The sequence below is a fragment of the Stegodyphus dumicola genome, chromosome 3 (assembly GCF_044657685.1).
Source record: "Stegodyphus dumicola isolate Sdum_Otavi_A_Nest chromosome 3, ASM4465768v1".
Classification (NCBI taxonomy): Eukaryota; Metazoa; Arthropoda; class Arachnida; order Araneae; family Eresidae; genus Stegodyphus; species Stegodyphus dumicola.
The window spans coordinates 265,265,161-265,289,388 of record NC_140770.1 but is presented as its reverse complement, the minus strand read 5'-3'; the positions used below and the strand labels follow the sequence as shown (position 1 = coordinate 265,289,388).

The window sequence follows — 24,228 nt, the reverse complement described above, 5'->3', positions numbered from 1 at the left end:
TTCGGAATCGTGTCCTTACTTCCGAGAAACAATTCTCAAAAACCACGGAGTATAAGGTGTCCATGTGACTGCATATCAAAAAGGAAACTCTCCCCAACAAAAATTCTTTTCTGATTTGGCATATATCAGCAGAAAAGAGCGCTCCTTTATCGCTTACTATGACTCATCATCACAATAACTTACTAAGAACATTTAGTGAATTTGAGTTTCAGAAAGCAGCGCCTCCTTATACTCTGTATCACGTGAAGAACATCAGTAAAACAAAAAGACGAAAGTAAAAGTCAGGTGGCCGCCATTAGTCGACGAAAAAGGTGAGTGTCTGGTCGAAGGGCCAAATCAGTGAACTGAAGAATCTAGTATAAGTAAAAAATGTTAAGGATGGACAATGTCAGATGGATATTTGTGCTTTTCTAAGAGAGTTGATGCAGTTGTTAGGATGAGTGAGAACTGAATAGAAGAAATTTCTGGCAAGTTTTTTAATATAATCTTGAATTGTATCTACTTTGAGATCACGGTGAGTATACGAATTTGGAATGAACCAAGGCGCGATGATGATCTCTTTGATTGCTTTGTTTTGAAGAACTTGGATCTGTTGAAGGTGAGTTTCGGCAGCGTGGCCTCAAACAGGACTAGCATAGAGTAATGCTGGTCGAAGTATAGATTTATATAAGAGGAGTTTATTAGAAACGGACATATGAAATTTTTTTTTAAAGTTAGCCAAGAAAGAAACGTTCCTGTATTCAAATTTCAGCTTAAGTTTTCCTTACCCAGACGATCTCTTAAGTTTCTAATTTTCCTTTTGTAAATGAGGAAATAATTAATCTTTAGCTTTTTAAGTTAAAAATTAATTAATTCACTAGTAGTTTGAAGTACCAGTCGAACTATCTGTTTCCTATCCACATTTTCTGTTGAAACATAGCCTTTTCTGAGATCACCGGAAGAAAGACTTAAGGGTGAAAGTTTGCGATTGTATATTTTATTTTAAACCGATTGTTGTTTGAGAATCAGCCGCTGAAGCGTGATGCGTAAATAGATATTATATGTTGTGCTGCCTTACATAATGTAACTCGATGCATCATTTGCTAATGAGACTCGTAGAGATGATGAACTCTGGTATCATTCGCTTTTCTAGAAAGAATGCATCTCTTGTAAGTTGAAAACTTGTCAATTTACAGAGGCAAATGGTTAATTTTTGAAATAAAATTTATTATTTATACTTGACACTTGTTTTAAAAAAAAAACGCAATTGTATGGCTATGTTTATTAGTTATCACATGTATATAATGATAAGCTGTGAACCAATATATATATATTTTAAGTGTAATATTACCGTGAAGCAAATGTTTGAAAATTTTCAGAGATTTTGAGGATATCAAATTGTGAATTTCAGACTTTTTGCCCCCTTTTTAATTTTTGTTTTAATTACTGGAGTATTTTTCATATTTAAATGATTTTAATACTTTCAGAGCACACCCTTTTTTATTTTATTTCGGGGCAGTTTTATGTTATGTTACAGAAGAAAATGCCTTCTGCAGTAGCCTTGGCAAGATAATACTGTGTAAGCAAAATTTGGCAGCTTAAGAAAGTGCGATTTGTTGCCAGTTGTTATGAGCCTGCATGAAACTGAAATTGACTATCATTCAGTATCTGCTCAGCATAAGTTATTTAATGCATACATGTAGAAGGAATTTAGGTTTAATCCTAGTATACGGTGCACACGGGATTTGGCGACTTTATGATAAGCAGTAAAAACGGGACATATACGATGAAGTAGTGAACAGGTCATTCAAAGAATATATATAGTTATACATAGTATATACTATGTATATAGTGATAGTGTATAGTATATACATAGACGTTGTTTGGGTCATTTTTGGTGTTGGCGATAATTTTCGAAATCTCGCCAAGGCTGCACCATATACTAAGATTTTACCGGAATTTAATATAAATTTGTCTTTATTAAACTGTTTTATACAATTTTATCAACAATTTATTTAAAGTAACAGCATAATTTAATAAACATATATACATCACCTTTTGGATTTAACAGAATCAACGTGAGCAATTTATTTTATATAACAACATATATAAACATGCGAGACAGTTATGCTTAATATCATGCATATAGAGAAATTCTATTTATGAACATGTAGAAAAATTCATTTTTTACAGACTGCCTCTGGTGGCCATAGTTCAGCAATTTCTGCTAACAGTGTCTCAAACATCAACTGTAACTTCTTTTGCCATTCATGGAAGATTAATAGTAGTAAGCATAATGAGTATTTTGTTTAATTTACTGTGCGGTTTCCCTTAGTTTCTGCCTGAAAAAGTCGTTAAGTCGTATTGGTTGTTCGTTAAATTTGAAAGCCTGCTATGTGAAATAGGTTTTCCGGTAACCCTGATGTTGAAAATGTTGGTGAAACTAGCTTTAGGGAAAATTGTGGATTTGTTTAGTTTTTGCCATTAAAAAGGGGTTATTTCTGCGACTATTGCCAGATGTGTTGTGATAAATTGAGATTTTGGCTATTTTTTGTAATAGTAACCCTTTTATATGAACATGTTTTTTTTTTTTTTTATTCATACCATTCTTTTCAGTTGCTATGCTTGGTTGCATGTGCGTTAGTGTTGTATTTTAAGGTGGGTACTATCAACTGAGTATGTCTGAGATAAGTAAGAGGATGAATGTTGATGGTTTGGATGCTATTATACGTATTTATCCACCATTAACAGCGGATGAGCCATAACGACCAAAAACTTAATTCAATTGTTTACGTGGAGGATGGAGGAGATGGTGGTGGGAAGTGTGAATGTACACATGAGGAAAAAAAGGTATGCTAAAAAATTGCCGATTCATTTGTTTATTCATCTCTGTGTGTTAATTTTTGTTAAAAGATTTGTTATTTAATGATTTTATGTTTGGAAATATGTATTTTTGATTGTTTGATCATCTCTGTGTGTTAAGACAGTGGCAAATTTTTTCTGGTTCACATGATATTTTTAACTTTTTAGCTTCCTGATTTTGTTTAAGTGAAAATAGATCGATGTGTACATGGACAAAGTTAAGACAGTGCACAATGCTTAGTTTGTGCAATTCTCTGATGTTTTTTTTTTTTTTTTTCAAGTTAAAATATGTTGATGTTTACATGGACACTGAGTTTGTGTAAGTCTTTGAGTTCTTGTTTTGGTTGTGTAGTGGGCGGAAGGATCAGCACCATCTTGAAATTGTTGCCGATCCTTTGCGGCGCTAATCTTGGTGTCAAAAAAGAAGCGATTTGCCAAGGGATACCATAGAATAAATTTTAACCTGTTTCTTGCACATGTACAGAATCCACGTTTCACCATGGTTGCTATGGAAGACAAGTATTGACAATATAATGCATGTTCAACAGAGTGTGAAAATACCATTCATGTGAGAAACCTTGATCTAATGCAACAGCATGATAATGTTATTAGAATTTGAATTAGATTTTATTATTTGATAATGGCAGGCCCAGCATTGGCAGAATAGTAAGGATGCTGGAGGCTGGTTAACTTGACTTGTTGAATGCGAGTGACTTGTAGTTAGATCAGGATTCAAATCCTAGTGAACAGGCTGGCTACGTGCAAATTTTTGTGGGTTTTTTTTCATATGCAGATCAAGCTGTGTGCTTTACTATAATTAGTATAACAATATACTTTGCTAATCTGAACAGATAATGATAAAACACACTAGGGATATCTACCTATGGGAAGAAATGACTTTGGTGGCTTACTTTTTAAGACAGAATAGCCTGTTATGTGTATAATGCCATTGGCATAATGCTAGTTTTTCTATTGGCATTCTATGGCAGTTTTTCTATTCTATTCTATATAGATGCATCAATACTCTCTTGAACTGATGGAGACACATAGATCTACTCTGGGTCCAAATAGCATGAGTTATGGAATGCTTGAGCATCTGTCTTGTATGCCACTGACTGTCCTTTCTTATTATAATTGAATGTGTAGGAGCATATCTTTTCCATTGCATGGAAGAGAGCTGTTCTCATCCCCATAACAAGGCCATGAAAAGATCTGAGAAATTCCTCAAACTGTCGGTCCATTGCACTTAACGAGCTGCGTCTAAAAATTGTTTGAAAAATTTTAAACTGTATCCTAGACTATTACTTAAAAAATAATGCAGTCTCATCATATCAGAGTGATAGAATGACTGTTGATAATATGCTTATTTTGGAAAGCCTTTTTGAAGAGAAACCACTTAGTCTTTGCCTTCTTCGACATTGAAAAAGCATACAGTAAAGCACGGAGATATGACATTTTGAATGATCTTTAAGCTTGTGGCTTGCACATAAACCTACCAATTTTAAATCAGAATTTTTTGAAGAACTTCTCAAGTATGGATTAATTCTGCATTGTCATTTGTGTTTGAACGAGAGGATATGACTCAAGGTAGTGTGTTCAGTGCTACACATTTCAGCTTAAAAATAAATTTCATGTTAAAAGAGCTTCACTCTACCCTTTCAGGAATGTTATATGTTGATGATCTCCAACTAAATTGTCAAGGTGCAGATACAAGATATATGGAGAAACAATTCCAGATCGCTTTGAACAGGATCCAGAAATGGTTAAACAAGGAAGGATTTGCATTTTCAAAACAGAACAAACTGTGTGTATCCACTTCTGTGAAAAGTGTAATCTTCATCCTCAGGGATCTTTTAATTCCTGTGGCATCCAAAGTGAAGTTCTTGGGAGTGATGTTTGATATAAAACTAAACTTCCTTCTGTATGTCTTATACTTGAGAAGGAAATATTTCAAAACACTGAATGCGCTAAACATCCTAGTGAACACTTCTTATTCATATAATCTTATTCCGAATTGTTGCTCATTGCTTCATATCATAGACCACTCATCTGCTTGAGATTGGATTATGACTCGATGATTTATGATTTGGCATGGCCTTCTATATTACTAAAATTTGGTTCTTTTCATCATCAGGCTCTGTATATATGTTCCAGAGCGTTTAGAACAGGGTTTCTCATAGTTTATAAAACATTCAAAAATAAACTGAGTTTAATTAAATGCTTTTTTTTTTTTTTTTTTTTTTTCTAGTTTGGAAATGGGGGCCAATAGTGGAAGGGGTATATTGAACAAAAGAGGTTGAGAGCCTTCTGTTCAGAGTCTGTACATTGATATTACCGGCATCACTTCAGTCGTGGCTGGAGCAACTGTCTCATTACCATTATTTGAATTTATTGTTGCAGTTTGACCATCTATTTAAACTGCTTTTGCCTGATGACACGTGTCAGCTTCTGTTTGAAGCATGACCATCTTGTGTGCCTTCTTTCTCTTTAAGAGTTTGCCCATTGATCAAAGAATACAGTATGACTACTGTGTATAGCCAAGCAGTCAAGCATTTTGAAATTTTATTTTGGGAACAAGCGAAATCCAACTTCTTGATGCTTTTTGCTATTTTTACAAATGAAATGCTTGCGATATCATATACAGACAATTCTTTCTTAAACATAGGCAAAAATATAGCTGATATATTTTTATCTGTGTTCAAGAAAAAGTTGTCATATGCAGCTAAGTCAAAGGAACTAATCATGTTAGAGCATCAATCGCATGAAGAGTATTTGTTCGTATGTTATTTGCTCAATACTGACCTTTGAATTATCTGCAGTGTATTAAATATTTTCTGGCATCAAAATCCAGTAGTTATTTATGTGATGAAGCTGTATTTGAACTTGAGGAAGTGTAGGTATCTGATACTTTATTGTTGGGCTACTGGGCAATTGGGAGTAAATGGCAGTGAGTTGGCAGACATCACAGCTAAATCTGCTGTTGAACTGTACAGTCAGCTTGTTCTTTTCAATAAATGGCAATGACTCTGGGACATTCAGTTTCACAACAAATTGAGAAGTATAAAATCTAGAGTGGAAGACAGTGAAAATGATAAAAGCCAAAAGAAGCAAATTCTTTTGACCTAACCTAGAATTGGGCACTTTCGCATTGCTCTTAATTACCTTCTAAAGGCCCATTTGCTCAAAGTGTAATGCCCTTCTGTCATATTCTAATATAATGTGTACACTTTAAAAGTCTTTGTTTAAAATATTTTAGTAGATCTGAATTTCATCTTGACCATTTCTTTGAACAAGAGGTCAGTTTTAATCTATTTCATTATATGAGAGAAACTGGTTTCTGTAATTTAATTTGAATGGTTTTAAGTAGATAAATGTGTTTTTATGTGCTATGTATATTGATATATTATCTGGCTTTGTATTTAAATTTATCATGTGGATCTGACATATGCTATTTTTAAACTGGAATAAATGGATCATGTATGTTAGGGTTGTGATGCATTATGCACCAAGAAATCCACCAATTAATCAACTTTCAGTTAAAATTTATGGTCGTTTAAGTTATTTGCTTCCCAGCTTCATTAAAAGAAAATATTAAAATCATGTTTCCAAAGTTCACGAGTGTTAATTATATAGCATAGTTTACCTCAAAACACTTTTGAAAATCATATGCTCTGACTTAAATGTTCCTAACTCCAGATACTGTTGATCATTTGAAGCATTTTTGTTCAGATAAATTGTTCATGAAGTGAGGCATTTATGATCCAAGGTTCCACTGTTTATATACAATAACAAAAATAGGTATGTAGAAGCATATATGTAAATGTGTATATAGTATATATACACTGAAGTGACAAAAGTCATGGGATAGCAGTATGCAGATATACAGATGGCAGTAGTATCACGTAGAAAATGTATAAATGCGAAGTGCTTTGGAAGGGCTTTCATTTGTGTTCAAGTTATTCATGTGAAGAGACGTGACTATGGCCGCACGACGAGAATTAACAGACTTTGAACGCAGAATGGTAGTTGGAGCTAGACGAATGGGTCATTCCACTTCGGATATCGTTACGGAATTCAACATTCAACATTCCGAGATCCACAGTGTCAAGAGTGTGCCGAGAGTATCTAATTTCAGGCACAACATCCCGCCATGGGCAGCGCAGTGGCCGACGACCTGCACTTAACGACAGAGACTAGCGACGTCTGCGTAGAGTTGTCAATGTTCACAGACAAGCAACACTGCTTAAAATAACCGCAGAAATCAATGTGGGACATATGAGGGACGTGCGCGATAGGACAGTGCGGTGAAATTTGTCTTCCTTGGGCTATGCCAGCAGAAGACCGACTCGAGTGCCTTTACTGACAGCACGACATCACCTGCAGTGACTCTCGTGGGCTCGTGAGCATATCGGTTGGTCCCTAAACGAATGGAAAACCGTGGCTTGGTCAGATGAGTCATGATTTCAGTTCGTAAGAGCTGATGGTAGGGTTCGAGTGTGGCGCAGACCTTATGAAGCCATGGATCCAAGTTGTCAACAAGGCACTGTTCAAGCTGGTGGTGGTTCCGTAATGGTCTAGGCTGTTTTTACATGGCATGGACTCGGTCCTCTGGTGCAACTGAACCGATCATTGACTGGAAATGGATACCTTCAGCTACTTAGAGATCACTTACAGCCATTCATGGACTTCACGTACTCAAACAACGATGGGATTTTTATGGATGACAATGCACCATGTCACCAGGCCACAATTGTTCGCGATTGGTTAGAAGAACATTCTGGACAATTCCAGCAAATGATCTGGCCACCTAGATCGCCCCACATGAATCCCATCGAACATTTATGGGATATCATCGAGAGGTCAGTTCGTGCTCAAAACCCTGCACCGTCAACACTTTCACAATTATGGACGTCTATAGAGGCAGCATGGCTCAATATTCCTGCAGGGGACTTCCAACGACTTGTTGAGTCCATGCCACATCGAGTTGCTGCACTTCGCCGGGCAAAAGGAGGACCGACAAGTTATTAGGAGGTATCCCATGACTTTTGTCACTTCAGTGTACATGAAACTTTCTGTAAGAGTAATTGTTTAAGAGTTTCTGTTTAATTTACAAATATATTTGCTTTCATTTATTTATTTCACTTTTTGGTTATCATAAAAATTAATTTGCTTACACATAACTAATTGATGCGTTTTAATGCATTAGTTACGGCTATGTTAATATCTATGTAAAAATGGCAGTTAGAGTTGACTTTAAGGTCCCCCTTGTATTATCGCGAAGTTGTTGTTTCATTTATCTCCAAGTTGTTGTTTTGTTTATTGCCAAGTTGTATTATTTATGGTAACCTGAGGGGTTGGATGTTATGGAAACCCTATTATGACATAATCGTTTGCATTATTCTGGGAAATTTTGAATCATTGGATGTTTTGCAAAGGCTTTTGTGGTGTGTGTTGCTTAGGAAGTACATTGCTTGTTTCATTGTTTAGACAGTACAATGGTTGAATGTAGTAGGATTAATTTGAAGTTTCTGTACGATTTGGAATGAAAGGGAAAAAGTGCATTAATTGATTGGTGTGTAAATGAAGGTTTACTTGGTAGCTATAGTCCGGAACTACATAGTATGTTTTTGAGTGTTATTTTTGTGAATTTCTGTGGCGACACCGATATATGGATTGTAGTTCAGATAATTTTAGGAAGTTTTTGGATGCTGTTAAGGAATTTTGTGTGTCACAGGTTGAAGACGAACAGATTTCTAAATAAGGTAAGGGAGTATTTGCTTTGTGTAGTGCTAAAATACATAACAGGTTTTTCCTTTTTTGTGTTATTTTATTGTTTGGTTTAAAATGTAGTTTATTTGATTATGTATTTTTTGTTTGCCTCTACTGTAGAATTGGGTGCTTCTTTGACTTTTTAAGTGAAAATATATTGTGGCCTTGGCTACTAATGTTTAAAATTAATTTATGATTAGGAACAGCATGAATTATAAACAAATAGCTAAGTTTATTGCATTCCAACTATCGAAATGCGACGCTACGAGCAACGTTTTGAAACCAAAACCTAGTAATCATGAATCAGAACTAGTTGCCATTCAGCATAAAGAAATTTAAATATAAATATGAACTACTTGTTGCCATTCAGCATAAAAGAAATATAAATATGAATAATTAACAAAATATTAAAGTTAATTTTATAAAATAATTAAACAAATGAACAAATATATAAGATAAAAAATAATTATTTCTCATGCAATAACTAGGCCACTACAATATCGATGTGTACATGGACAAACTCGAGGGAGTGCGTAAAGCATAGTTGGTGCAATTCTCTGATGTTGTTTTAAGTGAAAATAGGTCGGTGTGTGTGCATGGATAAAGTCAAGGGAGTGCAAAATGCCATTTTTGTGCAATTCGGGGATTTTTTTTTTAAGTGAAAATAGGTCGATGTGTACATGGATACTGAGTTTGTCCAATTCTTTGACTTGTTATTTTGGTTTGCGTAGCGGCAAATTTTGCACCAAAAATCACTGCTATGCAGGTCAAAATAAGTCAAAGAATTGCACAAACTTGGTATCCATGTACCGCTAAAAATCGCCAAGGAGTACCCTTAAATATACTTTTACCAAAATGGCTCTGCAAATGTCTTTATGTAAAATGGTTATGTAAATTATGTTATCAAAATGCTTTTATGTTGTCATATCATACCTGTCACTGTATAATAGTTTTCGGTATATAATCATTGGTATTTCTTTATTTAAAAAATTGTTATAATAAAAATTGGTTGAAATTTTGGTTATAAAGATTGCCATGACTGATTTTTATTTATTTATTTATTATACTGTAGATTGAAAGTATTGTTTCAAAAAATGGTGTACAGCTAACAGTAGGTATTAAAGAAATGGCTGTCTACAGTGTTGTGAAAAGTAATTCAAGTATTCCATGCTGTATAACATATTTTAATGAACGTATTGATTATCATACGGCTGATGATGAGTTCAGAAGGTAATGTATGTCTCATTAAGTATTTGCCATTTTTATTGATATGCTATATTTTTTATTAATCTGTATATTTCTTGTTTGATACTAAGGTTTCCCATTCAAGATTCTTGTTTAGTGTTTATTTTTTACAGATATCCTATCTGCATGTACCTTAAAGATGATGTGTGTAGTCATGTTAAAATTATTAAACCACCATTCTGTTAACCAAAGCATGTAGTACATTAGCTCTAGCAGATGCTAGGTGGGGATCTTACAAGTATAATATAAAGGCTAATAAAAAATTGGTATTGTTCCATTTCTCTGGTGCAGGCGATAAAGTCAACAAAAATTATACAGCTGATGTCAAACGGAATATTCCTGCCGTTAACCGTTTACTGCCGCAATTTCAAAACAAGTTGCGGCCATTCCCTGTCAGTTATGTTTTTTTCCTAATGTGCCAAAAATGGATGAAAAAAAAAACAGATGAATTGATTTTTTCCCAGAACAGAGAAAGAATAAATGAAAGGCATCTTGCATAAAATTGCTAATTGTGATAATAATCATGAAATGAAAATTGTATTTCCAAGATGAAATTGAGTGGTGCTGTAACTTTTGAACTTGTTGCAGTAAAAGAAGTAGCCGAAAAGGCACATGCTCTGGGTCATCGAAATTGAAGTGTGTGAGGTTTATTTATGGTTGGAATGAAGAATTAACTTCAGTTAAATGGTGTGAAAAGCAGTTGGAAATCAGTCACAGAACAGTTGTGGACTGGAATAACTACATGCCTGAGGTTTGTGTGGAAACTTTGCTTAAATGTCAACAACGGAAAATAGGAAGACCTGTTATGTATGTCAAAATGGATGAAAGTATATTCACGATGTGCAAAAACAATGTGGGAGATGGATTCAACCACTACAGTAGATCTTTGTTAGAGTTTGCATTGAAACAAATGAAATATTTCCTTGTGAAGATGCCAGACTGATCCATGGGCATTATATTAGAAACAATTAAGGAAAATATGAAGAAGGGAACTATAATATATTTCGATTCGGGGAAATTGTATTCTACTGAAAAACTGGAAGAGAAAAGTTTTGAATATTTCAACGTAAACCATAAATATTGTTGTTTATTAAATAAAATAAATAATGTTATTTATTATTTGTTAATCTGAAAACTGTTGTTTATTAAACGAATGGCATTAATTCCTTCAAAATTATGTAGTAACTGTTAGCACAACTTTGGTGTGATTTCTGCCAAATTTCATAAGTTGATGGTCGCCAACTTTCACAGTCGACGAGATAATACAGTAAATGCCATAAAATTCATTCTACAATCTGCTCTCGTGCATTCATCCAGTCGTTCCACCCAAGTGTAACGATGAACTTTAGTTGGTTTGTGTTTTATATTTATTCTTTAACAGGTTTTCGGAAGCTTGAAGTGTTGTTAGGTTTTCTTTTTCTTTCTTTCCTTTTCTTTTTTTATGAAACACATTTTTTTATTGTATTGTGAACATTCTTTTCTGAATCTTGATTAGCTTGTTTTTAGCCAGTCAAAAACATATAACCACATGCTATTTATATGTTAGAGCTGAAAACATGTTTTTGTAAGGCAGAACACAATCAAACACCTATGTAATCTGATTAGAGGCGAAGTATTGCTACCCATCATGTTGTTATCAGTGGTTATTCCTTGCTACACGTACCTGTTTTATATCAGTAACATCCAGTAAGATCAAGGCTGCATTTGAAAATCGGTGATTATTCTATAGCTTCATAGGGTTTTTTTAGTACCACTATCGACTTTTAATTTGACCACACTGTATATATATGTACAGGTATTCCCGTTTTCATCAAATGAAATATAATGACTGCTGAAGTATTTGTTAGAGCTTTTCTATTTTCTTAATAAATACTATATTGAAATCTACTGTGCACCGAGTTCATGCTATATTGAAATCTGTAAGTGCTGCATTGAAACAAATATATAACTGAAATGTATGGGCAGACGGCTTAAAATCATGTGACTCATGTGGCCACCAATGGTTTGCTGTTAATTGTATGTAGTATTCAGATGGCTGATAAGTGGTGTTCCCCAAAAACATTGAGGACGAAAACATTGCGGAGAAAACAATGCAAGGCGAAAATATCATGACTGAAAATAAAGCCATTAAAAACTTTGCCGTTTAAAAACATCGTTGTCAAAAATATCGCTGTAAAAAATAAAGTACCTACAAATCATCACATAAAAATAACATTGCACACATGCGTTTTTCAGGTTTTAAAAGCTGTAAATGCATTTTCGCATAATGATTTGGGAGTACAAGAAGGAAAGAGAGATATTTTTACTTTTATATTTCATATTTTTGAGTGAACTAATAAATTTTTACTGAAAAATTAAGAAGGAAACTTAAGCATGTAAAAATTGAAATTGAGTAGAAACTTAATGAAACTTACAGTCTTTATTGGATTTTAAATTTATAGTTAATTTATAAAGGTCAATTAACCTTTTTTTATAAAGTTTTACGCATAATGTTTTATGAAAAATACAGTGTGAAAATGTTTTGGAAAAGTAAGATAATAACAACATGAGGTTACCTCTATAAAAATTTGCTTAGTTAATAATCAAATTACTTTCTTTCACATTTGTTAATCTGATATTGCTTTGGTCAACATTATATCTCATTTTGTTTCCGTTTATTCTTAAAGTGTCGTTAACATTTCTTGCACTTCCAAATCTTTACGTGAATATGCATTTACACTTTTAAAACCTGAAAAACGCATGTGTGTGATGTTATCGTCATGCGATAATTTGTAGGTACTTTGTTTTTTATCATGATATTTTTGACGACAGTGTTTTTAAATTGCGAAGTTTTTTAACTGCTTTGTTTTCAACAACAATATTCTTACCACGAGGTTTTAGAACTGTGATGTTAATCTCTTTCTTTCCTCCCACGATGTTTTTCACCTTGCAGTGTTTTCTCCTCAACATTTTCATCTGCGATGTTTTCGGCTGTAACCAGTTAAGTAGGCTGCCTTTATGATGCCTTTTGGTCACAGTAAACCAGAACACCTGTCGTCCGGTTGACATGGGCAACTGCTGTCTGATTTTGATATCTTTTCATCTACAGGTCATCAGTCACCATTGTTTACCTTCGCTGACCACCACCAACCTTATAGCTATACCAGTAATTTTGAAGGCTTCCCTAGCTTATGAAGGAACATTTTTATTAGTTTCTAACTTTTGGGTAACAGATGTCAAACCTCCTTTAGCTTACCAATCTTTTCACTATGTGTAAAGGCATCTTGATGCTTTTTTGTAATCATACTGCACATACAGTCTTACTTTCACTTGGAGAAGAGAGCCTGAAAATGCACCTTCCTTTCTTGTTTCTAAGTTGCCTCACACTGCATGTGCTGACTCCTTGCATTTTGTGTGCCTTGATGTATGCCCTGATATCATGATGCTGATATTTGCATATGCACCACCTTTCTGCTGAGTTGGTTTTTCATTGTACTCATCCTTTACAACAATTTCATGGTTGTATGTTGAAAAATGAATTTTTTGCCTAAGTTTTGCTCACTATTGTGGATAAAAATTGTGATAAATTTGCATATCTATCACCAATCACTGAAAAAATTAAATTATGACTGATTAAAATTGATCTACTGCAATGTAAAATACTGTCACAGAGATGTTTCATTTTTTGCCTGCTCCATTTTTCATAAAATACTACTGCTAAACCCATTCAGTCCCTTATATCAAAGTATTTTAAAATTACTGCTGTCACGGTCACCAACTAAATGATGGAGTATGGTAAATGTAATAAACAAAGCTGTCACTGGCTTCAAATCCATGGAATATTTGTTTGTAAAAACTATATCCTAAAGAGCCATTAGATACACCCCCCCCCATGTAATCAAAGACTATTTTTTCTTCCTGATTCTTCTTCACTAAGAAGTTACAATACTTTCCTGCACAATAATAAAATGCTCAACAGTATGTTAAAAAAATTAAAATGTTCTTTATTTGTGATAAATGTTTATTATCATCATGTGTTATTAAACGCCTGATCGAACCTGGATGCTAGACTAAAAGAATTCATTTTCCTTTGCCCTCACTATTTATGAAGAATATTTTAAAACTACAAATGTTAACTATTATAATTCAAACATTTTATTACTTTATACAAAATGTGAGATTAATATTTAAAACATACTAAAACATTAATCTTTTCCTGTACATGAAAAATAATCAAATTAATCAAGATAAATCAATTATAAATCATCTCAAATATCATCCTACGAAAACTTCAGCTTGGTCACATAACTGTTCATTTCTGACATTTAAGGTCTTGAAGAGGGGAAACGTGTTATGGGATCTAAAACTTATAGGAAAATGTTTCTTATTATAAGCAATGTGATTACCTTGATCATGCTGTAGGAAAGGTGAGACTGAACTTGGCAGATTTCCTTTCAGAATGTAATTCCTAGTTCTTTTCTTTTAAATCTACTTTTTCTTTTGCTTTAATTTCATAAGTTTTTATTTACTTAACATCCTGGTGTGCCAGGAGACTCCTGTAAAGTGGTGCTCCAGTGGAACACAGATTAGGAGCTGCTGCATGACCATGAAACTTCATATAAGCCTAATATTTATAGTCCGAAAGCATCAAATGCATCAAATTCTTACAGGTAATCTGCAGTTTATGAATTACACTGGAATAAAAAGATCCCAAGATGTCAGAGGCGATATGTTCAAAAGGCACTCCTACATTGTATCATTGCAGCTTGTCTCAGCTTCGTTTCTTCGGTCCTTTCCGACCTGCACAGGCATCACAAGATCTGCACCAGTTTTGCACATCGTCCTTTGAATTATTCCAGTAGAAGCACTCACGAACTACCTGTAAGGTGTGCATTATTCCAAAGTGGCCTCCGGTAGGGCTGCTGTGAGAGAACGTCCGGGATCCGGTGTCTTGGAAGTATCAGCTGCCATCGGAAAGCCTTCCCGTCATCCAATTCGAAATTTCAGTATAAGACACTGTTTCGAATGTGTAATGACTCTCAGAGAGCCCAATATTGTTTTGTCATTGAACTATAGATCGAAATTCAGGTGGGGATCCCTTCTGAGGATGAATAGTTATGTCCTCAGAAGCTGAATGCAGTGCAGTTTGTTATTTTTAAAGTCCAAGGAAAAATTGTATTTCCTTAGAAAGTCCAATCTGAGTATAAAAGGATCTGTAATATCTGCCATGTGATGTTAGGCGGCACTTCCAAATGTGATGTTTATGTTTAATTTCCCATCTGTACAGATTTTATCACCAGGTGCAGTCTGAAAAATAACACAGGATAGCATGCAAATGAGTTCATCTTTAAACTGTTGAGCTAAATCTTTCCGAATGATTGTAATATTAGCTCCTGTATCGATCATCATATTGCAAGAAACTCCATTCATATGTCCCATGATGAAGAATCCATTAATTTCGCCACTCACTGCAGAAATATGAAGCACTTTGAAATGGGGCTTCTCATCCTCCTCCAAATTCCTCTCTGCGATAAGGCCATTAATTATTTATTTATTTTTTATTTATTTATTTATTTATTTTTTTTTTTTTTTGCATTGTTGCTGAGGAATGGTCTTATTTTCCATGCCCGGGGATGTTCTGCAGTTCTTCCTCTGTATGTAATCTTCAACACCGCAGTTCCAGCACTTTTGGCGTCAGGTGTTCTGCAATTCCGCCGTATGTTGGAAATGGGGTACAATTTCCGACATTTTAGAGCCAGTTTGTTCTCACTCCTACTCCGTATCAAAGCATTGACTTGTCTGCATAAATCATCTAAATGAGCCTTCACTTGATCCACTGGCTTGTAAACTTGAGCAGCTGTGATTGGGTGGTGGTCTCAGCTGTTCCTTGCTGGGCTGGTTTGAATTTCATGGCATACACTAGAGCCCTTTTCAAATCTTTGGCATCCGCCATTCGCAGAGCTTTCTGTGTTTGAGGATCCCGGATGCCATCGATGAAGTACTGCAAGGACAGGATTTTTCTTGTTTCTGTCGGGCATTCCGAAAAGGCGAGACGAGACAGCCTTTCGACATCCGTGGCTAGTTCCTGGAGTGTTTCCATGGGCTTCTGTTGACAGGATTTTAATTGAAGCCTGCTGTAATCTTTTAAACACATATCGCCAAAGTGCAGCTTGAATGCACCGTATAGGGTTTCAAAGTCTAGCCATTGGTTTTAGGGAAAAGTCTGAAGGATATCCGCTACATCTGCTCTCAGAGAAGCCGTGAGATAACAGGCCTTAGCTTGGGAATCCCAACTGTTCACTTCTGCCACTATAGAAAATTGTTTCTTATACGATTGCCAAGAGGGCTTTCCATCATATGTAGATGGCTTCAGAGAGGGACGAGCAGACATTGATAAAAATTTAAAACCATCTGTATTGCTCCTCTGCCAATAAAAATTTCTTCAAAGTATCATATTTTTTGGTGCAGAAACTGTGTCATCAATTTGTTGTTGGATGGCAGAAACTCTTCCTTTGATTCATTGTTTCACATCAGAAATTTTTTTTCTATTTGTTCTTTGACAGAAGAAACTCTGTAATCGATTTGTTGTTCCACTGCCGAAACTCTCTCTTCTATTTGTTCTTTGACAGAAGAAACTTTTTCTTCAATTTGTCCAACTTTTTTTTCAACCGCATATATTCTGCCTTCCGTAGCTCAAATTTGTTTTCAGTTATGCAGGCAATTTCTCTTTCCGTTTCTCCTTGTCCTGCTTGAAACTTTTTTTGATGAGCTTTCATCTTTCTTGAACTGCTTACATATCCTCTTTAACTGATTCTTGACCAGCTTTCATCTGTGCTTTAATGGAATCTTTCATCTCTTCTTTAAATGCAGGAAAGGCTGCTACCAACTGCTTTAACTGTTCCTCCATTGCTCTTGTCACTGGCATTCAATCCCACTTCCGACACCAAAAAGTGTTGCATGTGTACGGGTTTGTAACAGATTGAATGCACAAATCCGATAAAATGTTAATAAAATTTATTGTTATCAAAAGAAATATCACAAAACACTGGAATTTTTCTTAGAAATATTTGTACAAGTGTTCACAATATAATGCAGTAGTAATCAGTAGTTGTACTTTAAACTACTAAAAACGTTAAACTCAATGCAAAGCACAGAGAAAACTAATCCGATCAACAATAACAATAGCAGCTAACTAAACAACTACTCATAATAACAATAACTAAGCAACTGAGCAGAGATGGCTCTTTCCAGCTTTTTAAAGCTTTCAATCAGTCGCAAGAGAGTTCCAGTAATTTCTTTCCTTTTAGAGATTTCTGGAAATCAACAAGATGGAATACGGTTACAGCTAACACAGAAACAATTACATTTATTCAATTTCAATACAAATATTAGAGATATTTACTTATTCAATGTTAAATGCACATTCTCTTATATTTTTACTCTTTTGGCATAGCTTTCTCTTAAAATTTATCATGCACTGTATTGCACAGGGATTGCCATTCAGTAATGTTCTTTGTTATTTGCAAATGTGTAATATTCTTTAATTTATAATTTTGTTATGATTGGTGTGCCAACAGAATTTTCACGCAAAAAATTTATTAAATTTTTAAGTGTTAAAAATGCTTTATTCGTATTCTCATGCATTTTTGTTATTTTAGAATCCTAATCTAAAAATCATGCAAACACTTCGTTATTAGAAATAGTTTTAATGTTTAATTTACCCAAATAAGGTTACGAGTTGGCAATATGACGACACTGAAGTCTGCCAGTGTTTTCCATAACAAGAATTCTGTAAGATAGCATGAATATCTCTTGTTTGAAAAAAATTATGTTGATCAATATTTTTCATGCAAATATGCGTAGAAATGCTGGTCACTTAATTTGTTAACTTCACAAATCTTTTCCTGAGCTGCTATTGGAAGTACGAATAAGTCTGTGCCATTTTTATCAAAAATTGGGCATTTATTATGAAACAACGATTCATTGTTTCATTCACAGTACTATCCATTGCTAGCCACTGCTTTTTCCCATCTTTCTGGCAGCATACAGATACCACGTCAGAAGAATGCTTTATCTTTCGAGGCTATCCATCAACTCAGTTTTCGGTATCTTCATATGGTATGAAGTGCAGCTTAGACAGGCTATGCTTCAGTAATCGAAACAAATAGTAATCAGAAGTAACAGTGTCTGGTGAATACAACAGGAGGAGGAAAATTTCTCATTTGAGTGTTTCGAAGTAGGTTTTGACTGGCACCACAACATGTGGATGAGCATTATCATGCAAGAGAATAACTTTGCCATTTCTGAAGTAGTAGTGGCTGCATTTTTCTTCAGTGTTAGGCTCAGTCTCATCAGTTGTGTTCAGTAGAGAGCCACAATAATGGTTTTGTTCAATTTGAGCTACTCATAACACGATACCAAGTTGATCCCACCATATATGCAGCATCATTTTCCCCCACGAATATTCAGTGTGGCATTGTTGAAGCATGGCCAAGTGATCTCTGATTTCTTTTTCTTTGGGTTATCACATTGTATCCATTTTTCATCAGCAGTGACTATGCGATGCAAAAAGCGTTTTGTTTATGCATGACAAGCAGCATTTCACATGTAAAAAATTGGCAGTCAGTCAATGATTCTCTGCTTCAGTTGATATGGAACCCAGTTTTCTTGCTCTTGAATCATTCCTAATGATTTTAGACGATGTGAAATTGCTTCTCAAGTCACTCCTAATGTAATTGCAAGTTCTACTTGCGTTTGGCGTGAATCTTCATGTAATAATTTTTCCAATTCCACATCTCCAAGCACTTTCATCCTTCCACTGTGTTCTTTGTCTTCAACATCAAATTCACCATTCTTAAGCTTTCGAAACCACTTATGATAACTTCTGTCACTTAAGACAGCCTCACCATATGCTTCTATAAGCAATCGATGCACTTCAGCTGCATATTTCTTCAAATTGAAGAAGTAAATCAGAAGCTCCCCCAAATAACACTCATTCGGCTCTACATTTTTGCAAGGAAAAAATGTATGATGCTGATATAAAATCACTAATATTTCAAGGTTATGTTGTTAGCAGAAGTCCAACCATACAATATGACATTTTACATTGGACAATTATAACCATAATGTACTGGTGGCATCATTTTTTGTCAAACGGCAAAGACAAATTTGTACTCCCAATATTTTATTTAAGTACAAATATTTTGTTCTTCAATTTATATATGGTCCTTTAACGTGAAGTCAAATTTTCATATTCATATCTCGAACAGTTTTTTTTTTTCATTTGAGAATGACATTTTTTATATTGTTATAAAAAGTTGGATTTCATAATTTTTACGATTTGTTTTACATTTGCAAATGCCAAAAATTTATTGGCTATTTAAGAAATTTTTTGTAACTGGAAATATATGTATGTCGCCAAGAGTTTAAAAAAAAAATTGCTCAGTGAGGTTTTTTAAGAGCGCAGTATATAGTTATTTTCTTCCCTGGTGCACTAAAATTTATTTCATTTTAAAAGCTGCTTTAAAACTCTGGTATTTCTAAATTTATTATCAAAATATTTTCTAATCAAAGTTTTGTATTCAAACCATGGTAGAAGCCATTTCAAACTAGGGAATTTGTACATGGAAACTTCATGAATAATGGAAGCTTGCAGAATAAATTACAAATTTATGAAGCAGAAATGAAAATGTCAAAATCTGTCAAAAAAGATTTGGTACTTTTCTATTTTGCCGGTGCAAGTGATAAAGTCATCAAAAATGGTACAACCGATGCCAAACGGTAACCTTTTACACCTTATTTTCACAACAAGTTGCAGCCATTTCTTATCAAATAGATTGTTTCTTTTTCAATACTGGCATAAAATTACATAGAATTTTTACCAGATAGTTCAATTTTATGCCCTAAGGCTATTCAGGGTAATTAAGGCAATTAGGATGCAATTGACTCACCCGAAGGCGAAAATATAGAAAAGGCAAAGTCAAGGGTTAAATTCATCAATTCTATGAGAATGCACTAGCGAATTAAAGCACTGCGGTTTTACATAATTTCTGAGTAAGCTAGCTATTCGTGCGAATTGAAATAATTCTTGCACTTAACATTGTGTTCCAAATTGAGATTTAACTTGAAATTAATGTAGATAATTACTCAGAGAATTAGATTTTTGTAGTGCAATCTAACGTGAGAGGAAATCACTTGGGGTCACGGGATATGAAACAACAAATCAGGATGCTGTATCCTGAAAGCATAGTAAATTCTTAAATTAATGTCTTTTTACAAATTTTTTGTCTTTTTACAGAATTTTAAACAATATTAAAATGCTTATGCTAAAAAAATAAAAATTTCTTAGAACTAACATTCGTTAACATTTTTTATGTGTGTACTGTGTGTTGTCGCCTATAAAATCTGCTTCGCGAGATTTGCGCCGGCGAAACGGAAAAGTAACAAAGATTTAAATTCAAAAGGAGATTCAAAATAAAAGAACAGAGACTTCTAAAGTGTTGTAACAAAATGAGTATGGTCCAGAAAAGTTTTAATTCATGAAAAATATGTAATTTTTTAAAAACAGAACTTTTTTTCTGTATTATTTCCTCCAAATGCTGTGTTTTCCAAATTTTGGTACACTTTGTGAAAAATTATGACATGTATATGCATGAAATTTTATTATAGCAAAAAATTAGTTATTATCCATTCCGTGAACCTGTTTTTTTAGTGTTTATGATAATTGTTAAATTGTAAATTGGGGTTGAAAATGGATGAAATAAAAATGAATAAAGTTTTTATTTTTTTTTAAATATATTTTTATTTAGAGTAATAAAAATTTAAATTGACTCACTAAAGAGTGGATTTCTTGGATTCTGACATAATTTCAGGGCAAACATTTTGTTAATTTTTGAGAAATGTGCACCTAAGTGTGTACAATTCTTTGCTTTTTCCCAGAAAAACTTAATGTAAATGCCTTTAATAGACTCCAATGCAGCTATTGCAACTGCGTTTGATAGACTGCAATGCAGCTGTTTCAACTGTTGAGAAATATTTTTTTATTCTGTGTATTACAAGAATGCTTTGTTTTTAAAATATTTTAATCATTTTATGAAATTAAAGCCTAGTATTAACTAAACAAAAGTTCAGTCCTAGCTTAATGTTTAGCAGAAGAGGGTATATTATTTCAGGACTCTTAATGTTTCTTGGGTTATTAATCCAATATATTTCAGCGTAATAATGTTTTTTTTTTTTTTTTTTGTGTGTGTGTGTGTGTGTGTGTGATGTCCTATTTTCAAAGGAATCAACTGCATTTGGGGAAAACTAGATGAATTCTAAGGAGAAGGGCAATTTTTAATTCATCATGATTATTCCATATATGTTACACCTATCTTTGAAGAGGAAGGATTTTTTTTCAGACTTTAGAAGGTTTCTTTCTCACTTACTATAAGAGTTCAAGCTACTGAAATAGGCTAACTATATGTGCTGTTTTGAGCAGAGCAGTACCATTTCGTGGCCATTTAGATAAAAATGATAAGTTAGACCATTTTTAAGAGGAGCTATAAGTGTACTTTTGTTTGGCAATCAGGATATAAAGAATTATAAAAACTGTCAGTTAAATAATGTATTGTGGAATAAAGATAATATTACTTTACCTGATAGTCAGATTTTGAATATTTACGAAATTTACAAAGTATTAATGTTGAAATGTTTCTGAAATGCTGAAAAAATATTTTCTATTTTGAATAGGATGTGTCCAAAAGAGAAATTTGGTTTAAATGCTGAGATAATAAAAATTATGCTAAAAGTATCTTGGAATATGAAAAATTTTATGCTTAGGTATAGAAGAGCAAACTATTATATAAAGTAACTTAAAAAAAATATCATTGTAGAGTTGTAAAATGTGATAATCTTAACATACTTGTTATAAAACATTTGTATCATTTTTCTTTGTTATCATTAATTCTAGGCCTGTTTGTGCAATTTTATTGTCCTTTGTTACACACAGAAATATGGTGAGCGTATACCAAAGAGAATTTTCTTATGTTATTAAGAATCACACTTTATTTTAATTAACTTATGGATACTCGAGCAATGGAAGCTGTGTGTAAAGGCTGAAAAATAAAGCTTAAAGTACTTACTGATAGAAATAGAAATATTTATCTTAAGGTAAACTTCAACCTATGCATGTGATTTAAATTTCAGTATACCTATATATTCTTTGTAAGCGTTTACTATGTATACCATCAAGCGATGTCAACAAATGCCTTTACTCAAAATCTGTGGGTGATAGCAAAAATATAAGTTCTTATGTATTATTGACATATAAACGTACACGAAGAATAAGCTTTGCTTATTCCGTAGGAGGAAAAAATATCAGTATTGTTCATGAAGAATATATCATAAAGAACACAACTTTTGAAATTTCTCTAGTGAATGCTACCTCAATATGTTAAGAGAGTTTTTGTGGTCTGAAGTGGATCATATGAATGCTGAAAAAATATGGTTTCAACAAGAGGGTGCAACCTATCACACATTGATTGCAACAATGGGCTCGTTATGAGAGAGGTTCCCTGGCCGAGTGATTTCTCGCAGTGGGACGTGAATTGGTCACTCAGATCTTGTGAGTTGACAACAGATGATTTCTCTCTATTTTCTCTTGGATATTTGAAATCTCGTGTGTATGCCAACAATGATCATTTCCAGAGCTTCAGTATATAATTTGAGAATTAGAGGTGTAAGTATGCGGATAAGTTATGGAAAATTTCATTAAAAGAATGAGAGTGTGCTTGCAGAGTTGTGGAGAGCATTTGAGTAATATGATATTTCATACATAATCACTGCTAAAATATGTAAACATGTAATTATTTAATATGCAAATTACTTAAATTTCATCGGTAAACTTGTATGTTATTATGCACTCGAATGTTGCATTCTGTATTGGATGCCCTTTATAAGGTGCAAAAAAAGTTTTGGGAAATTCCTTCAAAATGTTTCCAGCATGGGTTATTAACATTGATTTGAAAGCGAAATATTGTGACTTGTTACGTGTGTAAATTAAGCAACAGGGATTTACTTTAATATGGTATTGGATTTTGTCATTATATATGTTTTAAATCTCATTGTGTGTATAGTTTTTTTATATCAATATACAGAATAATATAGTTTTCTTTCAAGAAGTAATTGTAGGTATTTCTTTAAATATCACGTGATTTATAATAATTCAGACTACCACGTAATTTATATTTATTAAGCTGACTTGTGTTTATTTTCTAGATTTATGGATTTCATTCGGAAAACTTCTGAACCTGTTAAGAGCCAGCTAACAAATTTCCTGTATCCTGTGTTTGTTCATATATATCTTGCTTTGTTTAGGGATAATAAGCTTTCAGAAGGTTAGTTTCAATCTTTGATAAAGTGTATTAACTAGTAGATACTAATAAAATACTGTAATATTCATTTTGGATAGTTCCAAAAAATTCATTTCATTTAATGAAGAAAATGCATATCGTGACTACAAAAACGTTTTTATAAATTGATTAAAGAAGAATTTTTAGGAATTAAAATTTTCAAATCAGTAAAAAATTTATTATGAAAACATTCCTGGTTAGTTTGTCAAAGTAAATCTTTTCTTGTGAATCTTTTTAATAATAAAAATTAAGTACTCTTGCTAATTTTTTTTTTTTTTTTTTTTTTGGTTACAAAAAATGCAAAACTAAGTCTTAGATATTTATGAAAATTAATATGTAAATAAAGCAAATTTAACTCCAGAATAAACCTGGAATTCTATTAACATCCTGTTTCTTTACTGTAGTTTTATCCATGGGCCATTTATAACCTTGGGATGCTGTATAATGTATTACTTTTATTTCTGCAGAAATGCACCAGAAGAATATTCAGTTTACAGTAAACAATTCATACATAATTTCTTTTCTTCTAATTTGTATGTAGAAAACAGAATGCATGTCAAAATATTTACTCTAATCCCCAAAGATAATGGTAATTTGACCTTTTTTAGTAATATGCCAGTACAAAAATAAATTTAATATTTGGTAAAATTTGACAATTTTAAATAAAACTGCAGTTGCTTTTGAGAAACAAATTATGTAATCTCTCTGTGACATAAAGAAGTTGTTAACATGAACTATACATGGTGTTTATAAATTAGTGGTATAGTTTTAAAAATAAGTCTATGTTTTAATGTGTATGGGCTAACCTTATAGCATAAGCAGTGGCAATTGTCCAAGTTTTGATGCATTAATTACAATCCTTCAATATATGCACCTCTGGTCACATGATACACATCTACACGGTAACCAAATTCTTCCAATATTCGATGTAGCATGTCTGCAATGCATGCTTTATCTGAACACAAACTTCCTCAAGGGACACGGGCATTGGCAGTACATAAAC

At 33.4% G+C, this 24,228-nt stretch overlaps 1 protein-coding gene across 1 annotated transcript in view; it reads left to right on the top strand.

The window, feature by feature from the left end:
• Positions 1-952: 952 nt before the first annotated feature.
• Positions 953-24,228, top strand: part of LOC118199980 (TAF5-like RNA polymerase II p300/CBP-associated factor-associated factor 65 kDa subunit 5L) — a 50,585-nt gene continuing 27,309 nt past the window's right edge. Inside the window, exons 1-3 of the mRNA XM_035371885.2 lie at positions 953-1,148; positions 9,683-9,840; positions 23,092-23,210. Coding sequence (XP_035227776.1) covers positions 1,071-1,148; positions 9,683-9,840; positions 23,092-23,210 — 355 coding nt within the window. The 5' untranslated portion in view covers positions 953-1,070. The remainder of the gene's footprint in view (positions 1,149-9,682; positions 9,841-23,091; positions 23,211-24,228) is intronic.